Source organism: Mastigoproctus giganteus, chromosome 9, assembly GCF_048544385.1.
Source record: "Mastigoproctus giganteus isolate SK-2022 chromosome 9, ASM4854438v1, whole genome shotgun sequence".
Taxonomy (NCBI): domain Eukaryota; kingdom Metazoa; phylum Arthropoda; class Arachnida; order Uropygi; family Thelyphonidae; genus Mastigoproctus; species Mastigoproctus giganteus.
In genome coordinates this window covers 157289354-157313145 of record NC_143583.1, presented here as the reverse complement: position 1 = coordinate 157313145, position 23792 = coordinate 157289354, and the positions used below count along the sequence as shown (strand labels likewise).

The window sequence follows — 23792 nt, the reverse complement described above, 5'->3', positions numbered from 1 at the left end:
TGCTGGACGAAAACCCCCAGTTTCTGGGGGGGAGAACCTTGCTGTCTACGCCTGAGACTGACTAACTCAGCCACAGAGTGAAAAAAGCCCATTAAAGTTCCTCCCGTCATCAACGGGATTCGAAGCTTTTGCCAGTCGTCATAGCCGTGTGCAGTTTTCGCCAGTCGTGTTATTAAGTTTTTAATTAAATTAGAAAAAAGAGACACCATGTCTGGTAAAAGAAGTTTAATGAATACTAGTGAAAATGAAAGTGTGGAAAATAAGATGGAGGTTATTCGGAGGATGGTAGCTGGTGAAAGGCACTCTAATGTGTGTGTGTGTGTAGGGCTATGAATATGCCTCCATCGACTGTTACTACAATTATGGAGAATGCTCATAAAATAAAACAATTGATTCCAATTGCTACAATAGTAAGTGCTACTTTTTTTTTTTTTTTTTTTTTTTATGAGAACCCCAAACACGAGAGGTATTAGAACCTATAGTACTTAGTACCGTGCTTGGGTTGGAGGTTGAGAAGACGAAAGAAGATATTTGTTGACATTGGACTTGAACTTCTGTAGACTGTAATTTTCAGGAAATACGTATGAAGGAAGGTTGTTCCAGAAAACGGCAGTTGAATGAATAAATGAGGAAGATGAAAAGTTGGTTCTGTGGGTTTGAAGTTGGACAGTAAATGGATGTTGGCTGGTGGCGGCACGTGTTCGGACTGTTTTGAAAGAGAGAGCGGGAATTATAGAAGCCAATTCAGAAGAACAGTGCCCATGGAAGTATCTGTAGAAGAGGCATGCAGCAGAAACATTACGTCTATGAGAAAGCGAGTGGAGAGACTCTGTTAGAGATGAATCATTAATTAACCTAACTGCCCTCTTCTGAATGGAATCAAGAAGCCTGAGAGAGGTTTTGGGGGCACCACCCCAGATGTGGGAACAATATTCCATGGCAGGGCGGATTTGCGATTTATACAGAGTGAGCAGCTGTTTGGAAGAAAATTAACGCCGAGAGTGAAAGAGAAAACAAAGTTTTTTTAGATGCAGAGGAAGCAATATTTGTAATGTGCTTGTGCCAAGAGAGATTAGAAGTCAGGGTAATCCCCAAAAGAGATATATCATTTTGCCTAGAAATCGGAGTGTCACTAAAAGATAAGCATAGGAGCAGAAGAATCCTTTTTGCGAGATATAAGACAAGACTGAGTTTTAGAAGGGTTGAAATCAACTAAGTTGTCTTTGCCCCACTGGAGAATTACCTGAAGATCGGCATTTAAGGAATTGGCAGCAGATTTTCGAGAACTTGAAGCTGATTGAGCAGGACAAGGTTTCTCAAAATGGAAAGTTGAATGCAATGTGCTATCATCAGCAAAACTATGGATAGGATTTCCAGTCAATGGAAGAAGGTCATTGATATACAAGAGGAAAAGAGTGGGAGAAAGAACTGAACCTTGGGGGACACCGGCATTAGTGGAGAATTTAGAAGACAGAGAGCCATCTACCATTACCCTCAGTGAGCGATCAGAGAGAAAACTGGATAACCAATTACTAAAAACAGTTGGCAAACCATAAGATGGAAGCTTGTTTAGAAGACCTTTATGCCAAACACGATCAAAAGCCTTTGAGATGTCAAGAGCAACTACTTGTGTTTCACCGAACCTTTCCATTGAATTAGCCCATAAATGGGTAACATAAGCCAGAATATCACCAGTGGATCAACACTGACGGAATCCATTCTAAACTACTCTTAAACTCTTAAACTACCTAGAAACCTTCCTTCTGATCGTTGATCAGAAGGAAGGTTTCTAGGTAGTTTAAGAGTTGGCGGTTAATTGATTTCTCCATTACTTTAGAAAGAGTAGAAGTAATTGCAATGGGACGATAATTGGATGGGAGGGATTTGTCACCCTTTTTAGGAACTGGCTGGATATAAGCAAATTTCCAAGCAGAAGGAAAAACACCATTGGAATAAGAAAGTGAAAAAAGGCGGCAAAGAATAGGAGTAAGTTCAGGAGCACAGGTTTTGAGAACAAGTGGAGAAATACCATCAGGACCTGGAGCTTTCTTAGCATCAAGATTCATCAAAATCCATCTGATATCCTTTTGACGGAAGACCACAGGAGGCATTGAATGGAGCGTGTTGGGAATGGTGGGAGGTGTTTTACCAAGATCATTAATACATGAGCTGGAAGAAAAATGGGATGCTAGCAGGTCAGCTTTATCCTTGGCTGAAGTGACAACAGAACCATCTGGTTTGGACAGAGGTGGGAGCAGAGATGGGCAAAAATTGCGGCCAATAGCTTTGGCAAGAGACCAGAATGCTCGGCTACCATTAGGGCAAGAAGCAAGTTTTCTACTCTTAGCCTGTTCAAACTCTAGTTTGGACTGATTAATAACGGCTTTACAATTGTTGTGAGCTTTGGTTTAGGCAGAAAATGAAACTGAAGAATTAGAAACAAGCCAATTACGATATGGAACATTCTTCTCTTGGACAGCCTTAGCACATTTATTGGAAAACCAAGGTTTAGATAAAGGACGAGATTTTAAAGTGGAGTGTGGGATAAAGGATTCCATTCCTGCAAGAATAATTTCACTGACACGATCTGAGCAAACGTTGACATCAGAAGTTTTGAAACAGTAATCAGACCAAGGAAAAGAAGTCTCGCAGGTCATCCCATTTTGCATTCTTGTAATGCCAAACAATACGAGGTTGGGAATAGCCATGAGATAAAGGTTCCATTGGAGAAGAGACAATCACCAAGTTGTGATCTGAAGTGCCTAAAGGACCTCTCACTTCGACCTTGTACTTAGAGGGGTTGTTTGTGAGAAAAAGATCAAGCGTATTGGCTGTATGATTAGGATTGTCCGGTATTCTTGTAGGTAAATGAACAATCTGTGCAACGTCATTAGTAATTGCAAAAGCCTCAGCATCTCGACCTGCTGGGTCGGTGTGACTAGAAAATGGAAGCCAGCTGGATTTGTGAACGTTAAAATCACCAAGGAAAATTACCTCACTGTTAGGAAAGTTAGACTGGAGAAAGTCAAGTTGCAAAGAGAGGAAGTCAAAGAGCTCCAAGTGATTAGTGGAGTTGGGAGAACGATAGAGACAACAGATGAATTTGACACAATGAGGTAGAGAGATTTTAAGCCAGAGAAGATCAAAGAGAGGAGATTCCAAATTGCCAAGTCTCTGACAGGGAATATCAGAACGGACATATGCACAAGTACCACCTTTGAGGCGAAAGGAATCATACAGCAAATAATTTGGACATCTGAGATGAGAAGTAGTTGAATCAACTGATAACTGAAATTCAGTCAGAAAAAGTACATGGGGTTTGGAAGACTGCAAGTGGAAATGGACATCGTTGAGATTGGAATTAAGACCACGTATATTTGTGAAATGAATTAGGAAGTCCTTGGGAGGTTTAGATCTTTTCGCAGATAAGCTTGCTCTATTAAGTTCTCTACATAAGTTAGTTACAGCAGAAATAGGCTTTTGGAAAAAATGTAGCAATTGCTGACACTCTGGGTCGATGATTTGAATCAAAAAAACATTCCCTTGACCTAAGCTGTAATAACTGAAAAGGCTAAGTCAATTTTTGAAGACTTAAAGAAGAAAGAAGGTCAGTGCAATGAAATATTTTTGGCTAGCAAGGGATGATTCATGAGATTTAAAGCAAGAACCAAACGCAGAAGTGTGAAAATTACTGACGAGGCAGCAAGTGCAGATGTTGAGGCGGCTGCCACATTTCATTCTGGCCATAGTACAGGAGGGTGATTACCCTTCGGATCTCATCTTCAATATTGATGAAAAGGGCCTTTATTGGAAAAGGTTGCCCTGAATGGTACACCAACATTGGCTTCAATTTTAAATTGCCTGACACATTTGCTCCCAACAAAAGTGTCAGCCTGTCTTTTTGATGCTTTAAATACAGGAGCCGAATTTTCTTTAATTGACCTTGAAGAAAATTCGGCTCCTGTATTTAAAGCATCAAAAAGACAGGCTGACACTTTTGTTGGGAGCAAATGTGTCAGGCAATTTAAAATTGAAGCCAATGTTGGTGTACCATTCAGAAACACTGTGTTATGAAAGGTTTAAACAAAGCCATGTTGTCTGTGTACTAGAAGTCAAACAAGAAGGCTTAGGTGACACAGGACGTTTTTTTGGATTGGTACACCAACTATTTTTGCCCTACTGTTCTCAAATTCTGCAATGACAAAAATTTAGAGGTGGCAACTGAAGTATAGCATTGACAAATGTAAAGTACTGCATATGGGAAGTAGTAACCCCAGAGTAATGTATCAACTGTGTGGTACTACAATGACAGTGGTCGAGAATGAAAAGGACCTGGGGGTAATTGTGCAGGCAGATATGAAGTTTTCTGAGCAGTGCAGATGGTCTTCAAGAGTAGCTCATGGTGTCTTGTCAGTGATATACAGGAATTTTTCTATCAGGGATAAGGAGGTGATTATCCCCTTGTATAAGGCAGTGGTCAGGCCACACCTTGAGTACTGTATACAGGTCTGGAGGCTTCATTTTAAGAAGGACGTAGAGCTGTTGGAATGAGTATAGAGAAGGGCAACAAGATTAGTGAATGGAACAAAGGGTTGCTCTTACGAAGAAAGGCTTAAGTTTTGCAAATTATAGTGTCTGGAGACTAGGCACCCGCGAGTAGCAGCCTAATGAAATCATATGCAAGAGATTTCCACTTGATTCAATAAAGAGTTTTCTAATTTTTAATGTAAAGTTTGCAAAAAATTGACTTAATTACTGAGTGTGCACCTGAGTGAGCAGATTGGTTTTTGGGAGGGAAATAGAAAAAAGAATGCTTCATCAAAAAGAAAGGGGAGGAATAAAAATGAGTATACTTAAAGAAGAAAAAGGTCAGTGCAATGAAATATTTTTGGCTAGCAAGGGATGGTTCATGAGATTTAAACCAAACGCAGAAGTGTGAAAATTACTGACGAGGCAGCAAGTCCAGATGTTGAGGCGGCTGCCACATTCCATTCAGGCCATAGTACAGGAGGGAAATAGAAAAAAGAATGCTTCATCAAAAAGAAAGGGGAGGAATCAAAATGAGTATACGTTATTGCATAGAAGTATTTGAACATTGTTCACATAACACTATAACAAATTTTGTTTTTACTTAACTGTATCTTATTTGCAGTTTGTGTACTGATTGGTTTTTCTCTAGTGTCAATAATCTAGTGGCATTTGGAGGGTTGTTTTATGTTTTTGCAACATTTCCATAAGGGTATACCAATACTTTGATACATAAGAGCCTATAATATTTGTATGACGTTTTATGCAACTTGCTACCAAATGATCTCCAAACTTTTTATGCCATTTTTATAAATATTAGTATTCGCAATTGATTCAAGAAAGCAAGCTTATACAGCATCTGTTTTAAAAATAAATAAATCAAATAAACACCACATCGCCTGTCCCTTCCAACAGTTTGTCTAGTTCGTCCTTGAATTTGTTCATGCTATCTGTTTCCCCAACAACAGCTGGAAGTTTGTTCCAACAATCAGTTACCTGTTGGCTGAAGGCAGACTTCTGCTCATCCATCCTGCAACCATTTTCCGTCAATTTGAATTTTTACATTTTAATGTATTGGAAATTGGTAAAATAATGAGCACTTAAATCTGCATGGAGTGTAATTCGCCTAGAATTACAGATTATTCTCAGACATTTCTTGGGACATTCTGTATCACTTCAGTGAATTCCTGTAATGCTATCCTTATGATACTTGGTATATGAGGCTGATGGTATTGTATGGACAGCATTACAGGAGTTCACTGAAGTGGTACAAGAAGTACCATGAAATTTCTGAGAATAGTCTACTTATTTAAGAATATTCTTAAATTGAGGGTATTTAAGACCCTCAAGTGTAGTCTGAACAAGAGGAAGAATTCCATCAGTGTTGAGCTTGCTCAATCCATTCAAAGCCTCAAACGTCTCAATCAGATCACCTTGCAAGTGCTTAGTCTGCAGATGGTGCATTTTGCAGACCTGAAGCTCCTTTCTTCGTAAGAGCACCAATCTCGTTGCCCTTCTCTTCTCTACACCTGTTCAAACAGATCCTCATTCTTCTTAAAATAAGGCCTCCATACCTGCATGCAGTACTTAAGATGTGGCCCAACCATTGCTTGTACAGTATGATAATAACCTCTTTATCCTTGTTAGCAAAATTCCTGTGTATCATTCACAAAACCCCATAAGCTGTCCTGGAGTCTGCCTACACTGCTCAGAGGACTTCCCATCTGACTGCACAATAACCCCCAAGTCTCTTTTATTTTCCACTACCCTGAATGTAGTACCACACAGTTTGTAAGTTAACCTGGGATTGCTGCTAATCACATGCAGTACCTTGCATTTATCAATGTTACACTTCAGTTGCTATTTCTCAGCCCATCTGCCTAATTTTTCTAGATTTGTTGCATGTAGCATTTTTTTTTTTTTTTATGTAAACCCCAAACACGAGAGGTATTAGAACCTATAGTACTGTGCTTGGGTTGGAGGATGAGAAGATGAAAGAAGATATTTGTTGACATTGGACTTGAACTTCTATAGACTGTAATTTTCAGGAAATATGTATGAAGGAAGGTTGTTCCAGAAAACTGCAGTTGAATGAATAAATGAGGAAGATGAAAAGTTGGTTTTGTGAATTTGAAGTTGGACAGTAAATGGATGTTGGCTGGTGGCGGCACGTGTTCGGACTGTTTTGAAAGAGAGAGCGGGAATTATAGAAGCCAATTCAGAAGAACAGTGCCCATGGAAGTATCTGTAAAAGAGGCATGCAGCAGAAACAGTACGTCTATGAGACAGCGAGTGTAGAGACTCTGTTAGAGATGAATCATTAATTAACCTAACTGCCCTCTTCTGAATGGAATCAAGAAGCCTGAGAGAGGTTTTGGGGGCACCACCCCAGATGTGGGAACAATATTCCATGGCAGGGCAGATTTGCAATTTATACAGAGTGAGCAGCTGTTTGGAAGAAAGGTAACGCCGAGAGCGAAAGAGAAAACCAAGTTTTTTATATGCAGGGGAAGCAATATTTGTAATGTGCTTGTGCCAAGAGAGATTAGAAGTCAGAGTAATCCCCAAAAGAGAGATATCATTTTCACTAGAAATCGGAGTGTCACTAAAGATAAGCATAAGAGCAGAAGAATCCTTTTTGCGAGATATAAGACAAGACTGAGTTTTAGAGGGGTTGAAATCAACTAAGTTGTCTTTGCCCCACTGAAGAATTACCTGAAGATCGGCATTTAAGGAATTGGTAGCAGATTTTCGAGAAGTTGAAGCTGATTGAGCAGGACAAGGTTTCTCAAAATGAAAAGTGGAATGCAATGTGCTATCATCGGCAAAACTATGGATAGGATTTCCAGTCAATCGAAGAAGGTCATTAATATACAAGAGGAAAAGAGTGGGAGAAAGAACTGAACCTTGGGGAACACCGGCATTAGTGGAGACAGAGAGCATTCTACCATCACCCTCAGTGAGCGATCAGAGAGAAAACTGGATAACCATTTACTAAAAACAGTTGGCAAACCATAAGATGGAGGTTTGTTTAGAAGACATTGATGCCAAACACAGTTGAAAGCCTTTGAGATGTCAAGAGCAATTACTTGTGTTTCACCGAACCTTTCCATTGAATTAGTCCATAAATGGGTAACATAAGCCAGAATATCACCAGTGGATCGACACTGACAGAATCCATACTGGCGATCGTTGATCAGAAGGAAGGTTTCTAGGTAGTTTAAAAGTTGGCGGTTAATTGATTTCTCCAGTACTTTAGAAAGAGTAGAAGTAATTGCAATGGGACTGTAATTGGAAGGGAGGGATTTGTCACCCTTTTTTTAGGAACTGGCTGGATATGAGCAAATTTCCAAGCAGAAGGAAAAACACCTTTGGAATAAGAAAGTAAAAAAAGGCGGCAAAGAATAGGAGTAAGTTCAGGACAAGTGGAGAAATACCATCGGGACCTGGAGCTTTCTTAGCATCAAGATTCATCAAAATCCTTATTACATCCTTTTGACGGAAGACCACAGGAAGCATTGAATGGAGCGTGTTGGGAATGGTGGGAGGTGTTTTACCAAGATCATTAATACACGATTTGGAAGAAAAATGGGATGCTAGCAGGTCAGCTTTATCCTTGGCTGAAGTGGCAACAGAACCATCTGGTTTTGACAGAGGTGGGAGCAGAGATGGGCAAAAATTGCGGCCAATAGCTTTGGCAAGAGACCAGAATGCTCAGCTACAATTAGGGCAAGAAGCAAGTTTTCTACACTTAGCCTGTTCAAACTCTAGTTTGGACTAATTAATAACTGCTTTACAATTGTTGCAAGCTTTGGTGTAGGCAGAAAATGAAACTGGAGAATTAGAAACAAGCCAATTACAATATGCAACATTCTTCTCTTGAACAGCCTTAGCACATTTATTGGAAAACCAAGGTTTAGATAAAGGACGAGATTTTAAAGTGGAGTGTGGGATAAAGGATTCCATTCCTGCAAGAATAATTTCACTGACACGATCTGAGCAAATGTTGACATCAGAAGTTTTGAATCAGTAATCCGACCAAGGAAAAGAAGAAAAGAAGTCTCGCAAGTCATCCCATTTTACATTCTTGTAATGCCAAACAAAACGAGGTTGGGAATAGCCATGAGATAAAGGTTCCATTGGAGAAGAGACAATCACCAAGTTGTGATCTGAAGTGCCTAAAGGACCTCTCACTTCGACCGTGTACTTAGAAGGGTTGTTTATGAGAAAAAGATCAAGCATATTGGCTGTATGATTAGAATTGTCTGGTATTCTTGTAGGTAAATGAATAATCTGTGCAACGTCATTAGTAATTGCAAAAGCCTCAGCATCTCAACCAGCTGGGTCGGTGTGACTAGAAAACGGAAGCCAGCTGGAGTTGTGAACATTAAAATCACCAAGGAAAATTACCTCACTGTTAGGAAAGTTGGACTGGAGAAAGTCAAGTTGCAAAGAGAGGAAGTCAAAGAGCTCCAAGTGATTAGTGGAGTTGGGGGAACAGTAGAGACAACAGATGAATATGACACAATGAGATAGAGATTTTAAGCCAGAGAAGATCAAAGAGAGGAGATTCCAAATTGCCAAGTCTCTGACAGGGAATATCAGAACGGACACATGCACAAGTACTACCTTTGAGGCGAAAAGAATCATACAGCGAATAATTTGGGCATCTGAGATGAGCAATAGTTGAATCAACCGGTAACTGAAATTCTGTCAGAAAAAGTACATGGGGTTTGGCAGACTGCAAGTGGAAATGGACATCGTTGAGATTAGAATTGAGACCACGTATGTTTGTGAAATGAATTAGGAAGTGCTTGGGAGGTTAAGATCTTTTCGCAGATAAGCTTGCTCTATTAGTTTGACAATTCATGGTGTATTCAATAGTAAGAAAAAGTGGTTGGGACATGCTGTATGAAGTAATGAAATTTTTGGATATGTCGTACACATGGTAAGAATATACCCAGATCCTTGACACAACATGGCCTGGACAATGCTCCCTGCATACACACTACTTGGACTCCCTCCAGTCACTATCTGGCAGAGTAGAAGCAGCAAGATTATACACTAGCTGATCCGGAAGCTTCCTAGAGAGTTACCAATAGGTTCTGTCCAGTGTACTACCTAGCAGCCGGCCTGCGAACACTGTTTTAGAGCTGTACTCTCGAAATGTAAGGAATATTGGATCTCGCCACGATGTTCATCATAACCTCGAAAGGCATCAATCATACTGCATGATGGAAGAGATAGGGAAGGGTTGACCGGAGCTTAGCTCTAGAGACTAAACATGGGTTCCACCACTTAAAGCCTTCAATAAGTAAAGTGGTGGTATTGCACTGGTTGATGAGAGTCATCTATCACCTAGTATTGCCTGGTAACATAGAGGGGCGGCGTTCCTCCATGTGGTATGGGTGCCACACCTCGACCCCTGCTTACGTTGGTTCACACCTGGGTGGTCATGCACAAGTACATGGTGTCACCCACCATGTACTTGTGCATGGAGGTTATACCCAGGATTACTAACAGTCCCACCATCGTGAAGGTGCAAGTAGAGGATTTGGTTGTCACAGACTGTCTGGACTTCGCCGAAATTGGATCCACTTGACTTGAGTGTTACCCGAACATCAGTTCCATCAGCGTTTTAGACTCCCAGGTAGCAAGTACAGCTTGTCTGGCATATCTGAGAGAATGTCTGTGACAACCTCAAGGACCAAATACCTTGATTACTGTCAATAATCTCCTTGCTAACCTTTGTAATTAACTGCAAACTTAGATATCAAGCTTAATATACATTAATTGGCATCATTAATAAATATAGAAAAGGACCATGGGTCCAGTGCCAAACTGGTTATTCCACTAATAACATCCACAAAGAGTAGTGGCCATTAATAACCCTCTCTGTCTTCTCCGACTTAACCATGCCTTTATCCATAGTAACTTGCCTTTAATGCCAATTCTCCAGTTTACCTTCCTGAAATTCAAATGTGATATAAAAATTGTTTGTTGCATAGAGTTCCTTTGTTACTGAATCATAGTATCTGATCAGATTGGCCAGACAAAATCACTCCTTAAATTCGTGCTGTGACTTCAGCATAACTGCACTCCTGTCGAGATGGTCCTACATTACTTTTAACTAGTGACTATTATTTTTCTTGGAATAGAAGTTAAACTGAGGGGTCTTAGGTAACTTGTGTTACCATTTGATCACCCATTTGTGAATTGGGGATACATTTGTGCCTCTCCAGTCCACATGTAATGCCCCCGAATCCAAGATGCTCTCATAATTATGGCTAAAGATTTGCTTACCTCCTTTGCTGCTTCCCTTAATATAATTGGATAGATTCATTGTGTCTACATTGTGTATTTTTACTATATAGGTCCAAAGCAGGTAAAGCATAACTTTGTTGGTGGCATCAGTTCTGTAATACAGGTAACCCTCGTATAACATGGTAGTTTGGTTCCTACAAAATCTCGTATAATGCGAAACTGTGTTATAAGGGATTAAGAACCAGTACAAAAAGGGGGGGGGGTTATGTTCCAAATGCTATTTTTTTTTTTTTTTTTTTATATAACAATCGGAAACTTAATTTTTATAGTAGTAATAACTTAAATAGTAATAACTGAACAAACATCTTATCTTACAAACTGTGATACTTATATGTGAGATAATGTACGTTCATTTAGTTTTCTTCCTCTTCATTGCTGCTAAGCACAATCTCTTCTTCAGCATCTAGATTTCATTTACTTTCTGCTCTCTTTAAAAATCATGAACTGCACTCTTTGAAGTCACAATTTTTTATAGTCTCAAACAATCAAGTTCAGTATCACAGAATCTAACCCAGGGATCTCCCAACAAAATGCAGTGGACCACCGCTTCAAATAATACGTGAAAATCAGAATATTTTCCATTTAGCAAAATAAAAATAAATTTATACTTGCATCTCTTCTTCTTCCAGTCACATAGTTCCCTGAGGAGCTGTTGTGGCCACTAACAAATTCCTCTAACTGCATAAATTGTGCTATACGCGTGGCATCACCAAATGTTACGCCCAAAAGTTCATTGATCCCATCCTTCTGCCTAGTTGCATTTCTTCCTTTAACAGCAGTTTTTGGAGTTGGTTTTGTTATGGTCTCTATGGCATCAGATAATGTGATGGTATATCATTGCCCTACCACATGGCCAATTTTAAAAGGCTTTAATCATAGAAAGAGTCCTCATGCATCCCACGAGATGCTCTTGAAGAGGAAAGGTGACTACAGCAGAGCCCCCACTTAGTGCAGCAGGCTGATTACAACTGGTTTACTCTTACATACATAGCTTAATTAATATGTACTGTAATATGTACATACTAATTGATATTTCTGTTCACAGACTTTTTTTGTTGTAAAATTTAAAACAGTAAAAATGATAAACAATTAATAACAAAGATCATAGCATGCACAAGTGAGATACGGAGTAATGAGTTTCTTAAAATGTATTTATGTTTTTTATATGATGAATATTTCATGGAAGGGAAAACACATTTCACCATAATAACGTGAAAACCCACAGAATTCCTGCTATTGGTACTATAGCAAATGCAAGAAGATCGAGTTTAACCCGTTTATAATTGATTGCACTAACAGAAATCTGAATAAACCAGAAACTGCAAATTGTTTTTATTATTTTATGGTAGTGACCACCAGAAATGTGCTTTAGAAAAATACCATGAAGGTGATAACGACTAGAGTCAACAACAGGGCACAAAAATCAATGGAAATGTTGAAAATTACATCTAACATAATAGCAGAGTTTTCCCAGCACAAAACTCAAAAGTACCATGTTATGCGAGATTTCCCGCAATTCTCAAATTGTGTTAAAGTGAAACCTTGTTATATAAGTACTGTGTTGTGTGAGAATTGCTGCAATTTATCAATCGTGTTAGAGCGAAACAGTGTTGTAGAAGTACCGTGTTATACGGGGTTGCCTGTACATACAAAGCACATTTTGGAATGCCTACGACAAATTGTTCATGAGGTGTAGTGGGTACTTGATTTTTGCTGTCATAGTTGCATTTATATTTATATTTTTAAATTATAAACTAATTCTTGGTTAATAATAAATTTTAATGAATGAAATTAGTGCGTATGGACTTCAGTCCTGGGTTCCAGGAACATGTCATATTTGCAGGTCAACATCAGAGAGATGATTTTCTGGTAGTAGTAGTAGCATGTGATGCAAGAAAGCAAATGTATGAGCTTATGCAGCATCAGCCAAAAAAAAAAAAAATCACACCATTCCCTCCAAATGCCTGTCCAGTTCCTCCTTAAATTTATTCAAGCTATCAACTTCAACGACAGATGGAAGTTTGTTCCAGCAATTAACCACCCGCTGGCAAAAGGCAAATTTCCGCACATCCAATCTACATCTGTCTTTTCTTAATTTGAATTTATGCCCCCTTAGGTTTGCAATCTGAACAAGTGGAAGGATCCCATCAGAATTCAGCGTGCTCAATCCATTCAAGGCCTTATATACCTCAATCAGATCACCGCGCAGGTGCCTAGTCTCCAGCCACTGCAATTTGCAGAACTTAAGCCTCTCTTGGTAAGAGGAACCCTTCATTCCCCTCACCAATCTTGTTGCCCTTCTCTGTACCCGCTCAAGTAAATCTACATCCTTCCTAAAATGAGGTCTCCAGACCTGTACGCAGTACTCAAGGCATGGCCTGACCATTGCCTTATACAGAGGGATAATCACCTCCTTTTCCCTGCTAGCAAAATTCCTATATATCATTGACAAAATCCCATGACCTGCCCTGGCAGCCTGTCTGCATTGCTCAGAGAACTTCATATCTGACTGCACAATTACTCCCAGGTCTTTTTCATTTTGTACCACCTTAAGTGTAGTACCACACAGTTGGTACGTTTCTCTGTGGTCATTTCTACCCATGTGCAGTACTTTGCATTTGTAAAGGTAAAACTTCAGTTGCCACTTCTTAGCCTATCTGCCCAAATTATCTAGATCCTGTTGCAGTAGCAGACTGCCATTACTGTCATTAACAACCCTGCCAACCTTTGTATCATCTGCAAACTTCGACATTAAGCCTGATATACCTTCATCAATATCATTGATAAATATACAAAACAACAGTGGACCTAACACCGAACCCTGTGGGACTCCACTAATAACATTAGTCCAAGAAGAGCAGCACCCATTGATTACCACCCTCTGTCTTCTCGCACTTAACCATCCTTTTATCCATTGTAGCAACTTACCCTTAATACCATTCTGCTCTAATTTGTACAATAGTCTTCCATGCGCAACAGTGTCAAAAGCTTTCCTGAAATCCAAATATATGATATCAAAATTGTTTTTTGCATCCAGTTCCTTTATAACCACATCATAATATCCTATCAAATTTGTCAGACAAGATTTTCCCTTAACAAACCCATGCTGTGTCTGAATTATTGCTGCAGTCTTGTCTAGATGATCCTGCAATGCATCTTTAACCAGCGACTCCATTATTTTACCCGGAACAGAAGTTAAACTAACTGGTCTGTAATTACTCGTCACCCTTCGATCCCCCTTTGTGAATTGGGGATACATTTGCACATCTCCAGTCCGTGGGAACCTCCCCTGAGTCCAAGGATGCTCTCATAATTATGGCTAAGGGTTTGCTTAGTTGCCTTGCCGCCTCCTTTAATATAACTGGATAGATCCCATCCACCCCAGGTGCTTTTCTTACGTTTAACTTCAACAATTTCTCTTCCACTTTGCATTCAGTTATTACAAGATCATTAAGCACCCTGCTACAATTTGATAACCTTCTTCTGCCATTTTCAAACCTTAATAATTCCTCACGTGTGAATGTAGATGCAAAATACTCATTCAGTTTGTTTGCTATCTGAGCAGGATCATCAACAGTCGAACCATCGATGTCAAGTGGACCAATCAGATTCATCCCCTTCCTTTTAGAGTTTATATAAGTAAAGAAATCCTTGCTGTTTTTCTTAGCATCTTTTGCCAAGGATTTCTCGTAATCTGCCTTCGCCTGCCTAACCTCCTTTGTGACCTGATTACAGATTAACTTATATCTGCCATAGGCTTCTGAGTCGCTTGATAATTTATATGCATCCCATGCATTTTTCTTCTCTGCTACGAGTCTCATTAGTTCATTTGACAACCATTTAGGCCTAAACCTTGAACAATATTTCTTAATAGGTATGAAACTTTTAGTAGCTTCCACGATTAATTCCTTGAATGCTTCCCACTTAGAATTTACTGTTGGTAACATCGTCAGTTGATCCCACTGTACAGAATTTAAAAACTGTCGGAGACCACTGTACTCGCCTTTACGGAAGCAAAAACCCTTTCCTTTACCCCTGATGGTAATTAAATCTTTAAGTAAATCCCACGTCAGTACACTGTAATCACTGCCACCTAGTGGTTCTTTAATCTGCAAATTCCTAATACATGAATGATCACTGCTGATAACTAGATCAAGAGTATTACTTTCTCTGGTTGCCTCTCGAACATGCTGCTGCAGAAAACAATCATCCAATAAATCCACAAAAGTCTGACTAGTGTGTGAGTGCCCAACCCACAAGTTCCAGTCAATATCTGGGAAGTTAAAATCCCCCATTATAAGACATTCCGATTTACTAGCCCACTCTATTTCTCTGTACAATTGTTCATTGTACTCATTCGAGTCATTAGGCCTATAACACGCTCCTACTCTAATTTTTGCTTTCGCAGTGCTTATGTCACACCAAACTGACTCAACAGTGCACTGTTCATCTATATCAACTGGATGCACTTCTTTTGATTTTATATTTTTCTTTATTAACAGCGTAACACCTCCTCCCTTCCTATCCTGTCTATCCTTTCTGTACACATTGTACTCTCCAAATTCCAGTTCGGCATTCCTTATATCTGGGTGACACCACGTCTCTGATATCCCAACAATATCTGCCTTTGATGTCTTGACCAACACTTCAAATTGATCAAATTTATTTACTATACTTCTAGCATTGATATACATGCAAGTATACATGCACGTATTCCTATTCCCAGCCACTCTTAACACATCCCATATACCCACCTGTTTCACGATGACTGCCATCCGTCCCTGAAATCCCCAACACCCCTCGCTCCAGGTCGCTACTTATTCTAATAGAAGTTGTGCAAGAATCACCTTCACCTCTGCCTACGGCTACTGTTAAACTATTAGTCCTTGTATCCCCCCAAGCTATCAGTTTTCCGACGCACCTAACACTGCCTCGATAACATCAGCAAATATTCTTGCACCCTTTCTATTTATGTGTATCTCGTTCCTGTAGAAGCAATCTCTCCTGTTAACAAGTACAGTCCAGGCTGAAAAAAATTCTACCCCTTGAGCCTTGCACAATCTTTCCAGGGCCGAATTGATCGACAAGGCTCTCATCATATACTCCCTCCTATCGTGTCTGGGCAGAATTGCAGACACTTTCAAATTCAACCCTACTTCACGGCTTTTTTTCAACAGTGACCTGTACTTGTTAAGTAATTCTGCCGGTCTCCTACTCTTGATATCATTAGTGCCAACGTGTACAACTATATCACCTTTTGTGCCCTTAAAAGATGATATGTGCTCTACAACCCCTTTGCCCCTGGCAGACATACCCTGGTCCTGTTCCACCTATCCTTTTTACACAATATATTTCCCGTTTCCCTGACAACAGAATCACCAACAACTACTAGTTCCTTTGGGACCAGCGCAATCTGCCTTGGGGGTTGCCGCTGTGTTGCGTGATGACCAAGTGCAAGCTCTGGCGTTGATGTGGGCAGCTGAGAGCCTGATGGTCCCCTCAGTTTAGATCTTTCGAGGGCATCCACCCTGTCCTTCAAACTCTCATATAGCCCATAACAACGCAGAGTTGTCGCCTGATTTCCTTACACTCCTTACATTGCGCACACACAAAGACATCCCCCATGGCAATATCATGTTCCGTTCCAGATAGTTCGGCAAACATTTCACAAGTTGCACATTTTTTTAGGCTGTGATGCGTTGGAGAATCGCCCCCCCGCAGTTCTTCCCCGAGTCACAGCACTCCTGCCACTTTGTGCCCGTTGCTTTGCTGCTCTAGTTTGGGGCATGATATTTTAAATTAATAAGATCAATAAATTAAATTAAATTAAATGTCAATACTACGCTATCTAATAGAAACAGTGAAGTGTATTACTGTTTCTATAATTATACGTTAGGGCTACCTAACTACCTCAATTAAAAATTTGAATTCCCTATCACTATATACAAAAACAGTGCCTGCAATATTCGAATGAAATAACGGTTTTATAAAGTATTACGTATATCTACCAAAACTGTTTATACAAATTAAAATAAAAATAACCAGCGTAATTAGAACTATAAGACTACGTATTAAGTACAGTATAAAATAACAATTATGTAAATAAAAAGCAAAAACTTATCGTTTTTTTTCGGAGCCTGTAACTTGCAGCTGTATTTTCTAAAGAGAGTATACCTTTCTATACCTCAGAATATGGATAAGGCCCACAGACCATCATTATTGGCTGCTACTTTTATGTGGTGGGTGCTATATCAAAGTTTAAAAAGTGTGTGGATTAAGACACTGTAGTGTATTCCAGAATGCCTTTCTTTGTTGCTTTGGTGCCACAGAATGAAGACTTGTTAGTTCCCAATCTACCTTTAAAGAATAGTCTTCAGAATTGGATATGAATGTGATGAACGGAATAATTGAGATTACATCCCAAGACCAGTTGACTTAGCAAGGAACAATGGGTATAACCAAATTCAGCAATCTGCAGAGTGCCTTATATCTTGAAAGAGTACATTCTGCTGAAATTCAGCAGATTGCACTCTTTTGAGATATAAGGTGATTGCTGCAGATTGCTGAATATCCACGTACAGAAAAATACATGTCACTTATAGACTTTTTATGCAATACAAAAGAATCCCTGTGCTGTTTTGATCTAATTGGTCTGTATGAAAAAAATATTATTAGTCAGTTCAGACAAGTGGCATCTTTCATAGACAATTCATGTAAAAGTGGGAATATACACTCATCAGTTCCTATGGCATACTCTGTTCATATTAAGGAAGGAATCAGAAATGTACAGACTACTACAGAGATCAAATATGGCAAGTATAAATGGATGTCTGTTGGGACTTCACGATGCTGGACTTTCTTATAGTTTTGCAAGATGATTAAGTTCCTCTGAGACAGTCAGGCAGTGAATGAGCACTACTGGAGAAGAGAATGGTCTGCCAGAACTGAGTTGCACCCTAGCATACACAATATAGAAACAACTCCTGGTTCCCAGAAAACCTTGTTTCCACCACTTCATATCAAGTTGGATTGGTCAGCCAATTTGTTAAAGCATTGACTACACTAGAAAACTAGCCTATTCAGTTTGTGTCCAAAGTGAAAAGTCACTTATTTATTTGTCTGCAAATTAAGTAGATAAAGAAATTTCTTTTAAAAAATGTAAATTTGAATGTCCGTGTCTTTTTGTGGTTAGTATGATCATCCTGAACCGAGGACCAGATAAATTCATCCCCATCACTTCATCCCACTTTCCTCTAACTCTTCTCCATTGACTGTATGTGCTGGTGGAATCTCTCCCCATTTTCACTAACATTACTCAGATTTGGTTTCAAAACATCTAAGTGAAAGTGCAAGCAATGGAGTTAGAATGACATTCTGTATCCCATTTTTCAATAATTATCAATTAGCTTGTAGTGAATGGCTTTCTTAGTAACTTTAAGAGAATTACAAAGAACTTCATGACAAGTTAATTGATAATTATTGAAAAATGGGATACAGAATGTCATTCAAACTCCGTTACTTGCACTTTCACTTAGATGTTTTGAAATCAAATCTGAGTAATGTTAGTAAAAATGGGGAGAGGTTCCACCAGCACATACAGTCAATGGAGAAGAGTTATCGAGGAAAGTGGGATGAAGCTGATGGGAATGAATTTATCTGGTTCTCTGTTCAGGATGATCATACTAACCACAAAAAGACATGGACATTCAAATTTACATTTTTTTTACGGAAATTTATTTTGGTTAACACGAAGAGGTTTCTACTTTTTTACTTGTAGAAAAATTATTTCTCTGTTCTCTACAGAGGTTAAGTTAATTGTTAATAAATATAATATAGTATTATTGAATATTTCTTTTTCTTTCATTTTGGGACAAACCATTGATGCTAAACAAAAACAAAGATCATATTAAGAATCATCATACCCAAATTCATAAAAAAACACCAAGGAATGCAGATAAATAGAACCTTTTTTTGAAAATTTGTTACATAATGTAATCTCTCTCTCTCTCTCACACACACACATACACACGCATGCGCATGCGTAAGTGCTATCTTATTTTAATATTTCTGCAATCCATGAAGAATGAGAAGCTAAATAAGATACTCATTATTATGCACTTTTAGTTCTATTTTTGATTGAATTTTCACTTCCCTCCTGTTAAGGAATGGGCCAGATGACCAAGATCGTGATCGTAATGAAGTTTATGATGGCCCGCCTGGAATGGAACCTGATGGGACTATTGAGGTAAGAATGATTTACATCAGTGTAAATTAATATTTATTACTAAACTTAGATTTCCAGGAAACGTTTTGGGGTTTCGGTATTTTAGACTTTCTCAGTGTTTTTTTTTTTTTTTTTTTTAATATTTGTTTGTAATGGGTTTATCACTAAATATCTAAAGAACAGTATATGCTATGCAACGAAAGTACTCTCCTCTCACTGATATGCTTAGTGTAGTTCAAAAATAAAACTTTGGACATTATGCTAATCCTTTTCCAAGTTTTTAATCTTAACAATAAGAGGGTGGTTGGTAGTCCCCCCCCCACCTCTCTGTAATATGAGATGCTATCCAAAAGTTCCTGAGATGTATTTATAAAATAAATTACTTACCCTGTCTTTATCCAAATTTCCCACCACTTTCGAAGTAGTCCCCTTGAGAGCATAAATACTGATCCCAGTTCTTCTCCCATGATTTGAATGCATCCTGAACGTTCTTCTTCGTCATAGTGTTCAGCACCATTGCGATTCAGTTTGGATATCCTCTACACGGTCAAATCTTTGGCTTGATTTTCATTCTTGGGAAGAGGAAGAAGTTGCAGAGGGCTAAGTCTGGCGAATAGGGGGACGACTGTCATGTTGTTGGATGCCAAAAACTGTGTAACAGCAAGGGATGTGTAGACCCACGCATTGCCCGATGACAGACCCAGTTCTTTGTGTGCGACTTCTCTGGACGTTTCCTCCCCTTAACCACCTCAGGACGTCACAGTAGAACTTTGTGGACTGGCCAGGAGGGACGAATTCCTTATGGATAATCCCATCAATATCCAAAATACAGATCAGCATGGACTTCCCATTGCTCCTCACTTGTTGGCCTTTCTTCGGTCAGGGTGAAGATGGGCTCTTCACTGGGATGATTATTGCTTGGTTTTTGGGTCATACCCATATACCCAACTTTGATCACTCCTAGCCCGTTCTTGAAAATCTCTGCTAACTTCCACGTGATGCTGCTTTTGGTCTTCACTCAATAACTGTGCCACGAACTTGGCCACAATCCTTCTCTTGTTTAACTCTTTTGACAAAATCTGCTAACACATGCCGTACGATAGTCCTACAATGCCACAAATGTGGATGGTTCACCTGGGGCCTTCATGAATCACCACCTGAACTTTTGTCACATTTTCTGGGGTGCCCAGAGTGATTGTCGTCATCAACCGACAATCGACCATTTTTAAAACAGTTAAACCAGTAGTAGGTCTGTGTCTGGCCTAAAGCATCATCACCAAAAGTTTGTTTCAACTTCTTATGGGTTTCTGCTGCTGTATCGTTAAGAAGGAAACAAAACTTGATCAAGCACATTGCTCTCACATCAGCCATCACAAACTACACGAAACACGACACCAAAGAGCTGCGCATAAATATTCATTGACTCTATCTAGCCCGATGCCGATGCATGCAGTGTTACCTAGCACCACAAGTCCGTACTAGACGTAGTTCCCATGAAACATTAAAAATTCAGGAACATTTGGGTAGCACCGTGTGTGTGTGTGTGTTTGTGTGTGTGTGTGTGTGTGTGTGTGTGTGTGTGTGTGTGTTTGTGTGTGTGTGTGTGTGTGTTTGTGTGTGTGTGTGTGTGTGTGTGTGTAATCCAAAAATTAAATAGAGAGATAGAAATTAATAAAAATATATATTAAAAATAAATAAGAAAAGATAGTATGAAAGCTGGCAGCAGAAAAGCACATTCCACTACATGTTGCTTATAAAATGCAGTGATTCCCTGACTATTATTGGCCTCGTGGTCCTCTGTCAAGATGGGGCATAATGGTCAGTTTATTTTATTTCATTTTATTTATTTGGTCATATAATGTTGTTAGTCTACGTTAGTGAGATTTCACATAATTCAGAAACTGGTGCCATCAAGGGGGTGCCGCTAAATTTCTTTTAATTGGCTTAATTTTCTAAATTATTTTAGGAACGTTGTTTCAACACTACCCTTTTCTTCTTTATCCTCCCCCCTATATATTTTTCGGTTATTGTTATGTCATTTTATTTGACTAAGTTCTTTTTCACTCTACTGGTTTGCCATGCTACCGGCAAGTATCCTATTTTAATTTAGCTTTTATATACAGGGTGATTCACTACCAATGTGACAAACTTGCAGGAGGTGTAAGGGACACAAAGACGAATCGGAATCACATAGCATTGCAGGGGCCAAAATGCCTTCGTCATGCGGGAGGTCGCGTGAACAAAGAAGCAAAGAAAAAGAACAGAAACAGCAACTCGTGTGTAACAGAAATCATTTTAATGACAAGTTTTACATTGGCAAAAAGCCATGCTACAGAAGGTGTTCGAAAGTTCGATCAGAAGCAGTCACACAAGCTTCACAGCGCCGCCGCATGGAATCCTTAACGTTTTGGAAGATTCCTGGCATGTCTTGAATCTCCCCAGCAGCTACAGAGATGCGAGCGACGAGGTCTTCAACTGAATCAACGGGGGTCTTGTACACCAATGTCTTCATTTGACCCCAGCAGAAGGAGTCCAGGCATGATGGGTCTGGTGATCCAGCAGGCCAATGAACCGGACCACCACGACCTATCCAATGCTGTCTAAATGTAACGTTTAGGTGTTGGCGGACGTCATTGGTGTAATGTGGGGGAGCCCCATCATGCTGGAACCACATTGAGCGGCGCAGCGACTGAGGAACATGTGCTTCTTCAATAAGTTCGGGCAGGACTTGCTGTAGAAAGATCAAGTATGCCCTGCTGTCCAGACGATGTGGCAGACAGTACGGTCCAATGAGGTCGTCTCCAACAATGCCGGCCCAAACATTGACAGAGAAACGGCGTTGAGTTGCATGTGTTCGTGTACCATGGGGGTTCTCCAAAGCCCACAAATGGGCGTTATGTTGATTGAAGATTCCCTCTCTTGTGAAACTTGCCTCATCCGTGAACAATACGACAGAAAACGCGCTGTCTGCCGCACTCTGTTGAAGAAAACAAGTAGCAAAATCCGGAGTGGATAATCAGCAGGCTCGAATGATTGGACGCGTTGCATATGGTATGAACTCATTTGGTTTGTTGACAGTATCCTCCATACAGTGGATTGGGAAATACCCAATCGTTGGCCTATCACTCAAGTACTCTTACTCGAATTGCCTTCAACCAGTCTCACGTAACCTTCCGTGCACATGTGCGAAAATCGTATGATGAGGAGCACGCCTGTGTGGGAAACGTTCCTGGTACAAGCGCAGAGCGGCGCGCCCGTTACAGTCTGCAGCTCCATACGCGAGGTGCATGTTGGCAGTTCAACATTTGAATACTCGTCCATCCTACTGCCTTGGGAGCCGGTTCGCAAATGCTGACTTCCAGCGGGATCGCTGTTCACGTGACCTCCCATTCAACATCCTCTACCGCATGATGAAGGCATTTTGGACCCTGCAATGCTATGTGATTCCGATTCGTCTCTGTGCCCCCTACACCTCCTGCAAGTTTGTCGCACTGGTAGTGAATCACCCTGTATATATATATATATATATAGAATATCATTAGAAAAAGTAAATCAATCCAATAATAAGAATACCATCAAGGACTTATGAAAACGCAAAAAAAAAAAAAAAAAAAAAAAAATTATTATTATTATTATCGCTTTTTACCGACAATCTAGATGACTTCAACTGGGGCCAACCACCCAGAATGAAGGCAAAAAACGATAAGAAGTTCTCTGTTTCTGTGATGATCAATATATGCTAAGTAATTTAAATCTAAACCAAATATAAACCAGTATAGGCCGAACATAAATCGAATATAAATAAATCGAATGAAGATAATTAATTAAGAAAAGTTTTTGAAATATTAGAATCAAAGGTAAGAAATATAAGTAAAATATAAAAATGTAAGCATATATTAATCATCGTTGACCCGACAGAGAACGTAATTTAAGGATTAAAACAAGATTAAATATATAATACATACTACATTTGACCGTATCTAGGACATAATGTAATAGTCGTCAAAATAATATGTGGTGCCCCCTATGTGATGGATACGGTAAAAATAAATAATTAAATTAAATTAACGCAAAGAGAAACATGCAGATAGTAAGAAGAAAAACTAAAGGAGTAGGAAAAATAGAACCTGAACTCCACAAAGGCGAAAAATAGTGGTATAGATAAGAAATAGTTTCTCCTACGTCCTCGGATTGCCCTAATAATTTCGGAGAAATAAAAATAAAGAGTGTAGGACAGCTTAAAGGCATTACAAGATATAAGTTGTGGCTCGGGTATGCCCGGGATCGCAAACCCGTTCCTATAGTAGGACCCTGAGCTGAATTTGCATGTTATCTCAGCGTGAATTTAAGTAAATTAAATGAATTTAACTATATGTATTAAAAAAAAAAAAAAAAAAAATGATACACTGTAATTTGCAAGCCGGTGGGTACAAGTTTTCTACGCCGTAAGACACCAAGAATGCAAAGTGTATCCTATTTACATATATACATGGCACTAAATATAACGATTTTATTGAAAATTATATTGAAACGATAGGTTCAGAAAACAAATTTTTGAAATTAATTATGCTAATTGCTTTCCTGAAGTGATATTTCAGGTAAGCGATAGGGAAATTATTATTGATCAACCTGCCGTACAACGCTGTTAAGCCCGCTGAACAATTTTTATTACTATTGCAGATATAAGCAATCCTTAAACATTGCGATAAAATTATAT

At 39.3% G+C, this 23792-nt stretch overlaps 1 protein-coding gene across 1 annotated transcript in view; it reads left to right on the top strand.

Annotated features, from left to right (window-relative positions):
• Positions 1-23792, top strand: part of LOC150080837 (eukaryotic initiation factor 4A-I-like) — a 241307-nt gene that overhangs the window by 26439 nt on the left and 191076 nt on the right. The window contains exon 2 of the mRNA XM_090381904.1: positions 19015-19096. Coding sequence (XP_090238030.1) covers positions 19015-19096 — 82 coding nt within the window. The remainder of the gene's footprint in view (positions 1-19014; positions 19097-23792) is intronic.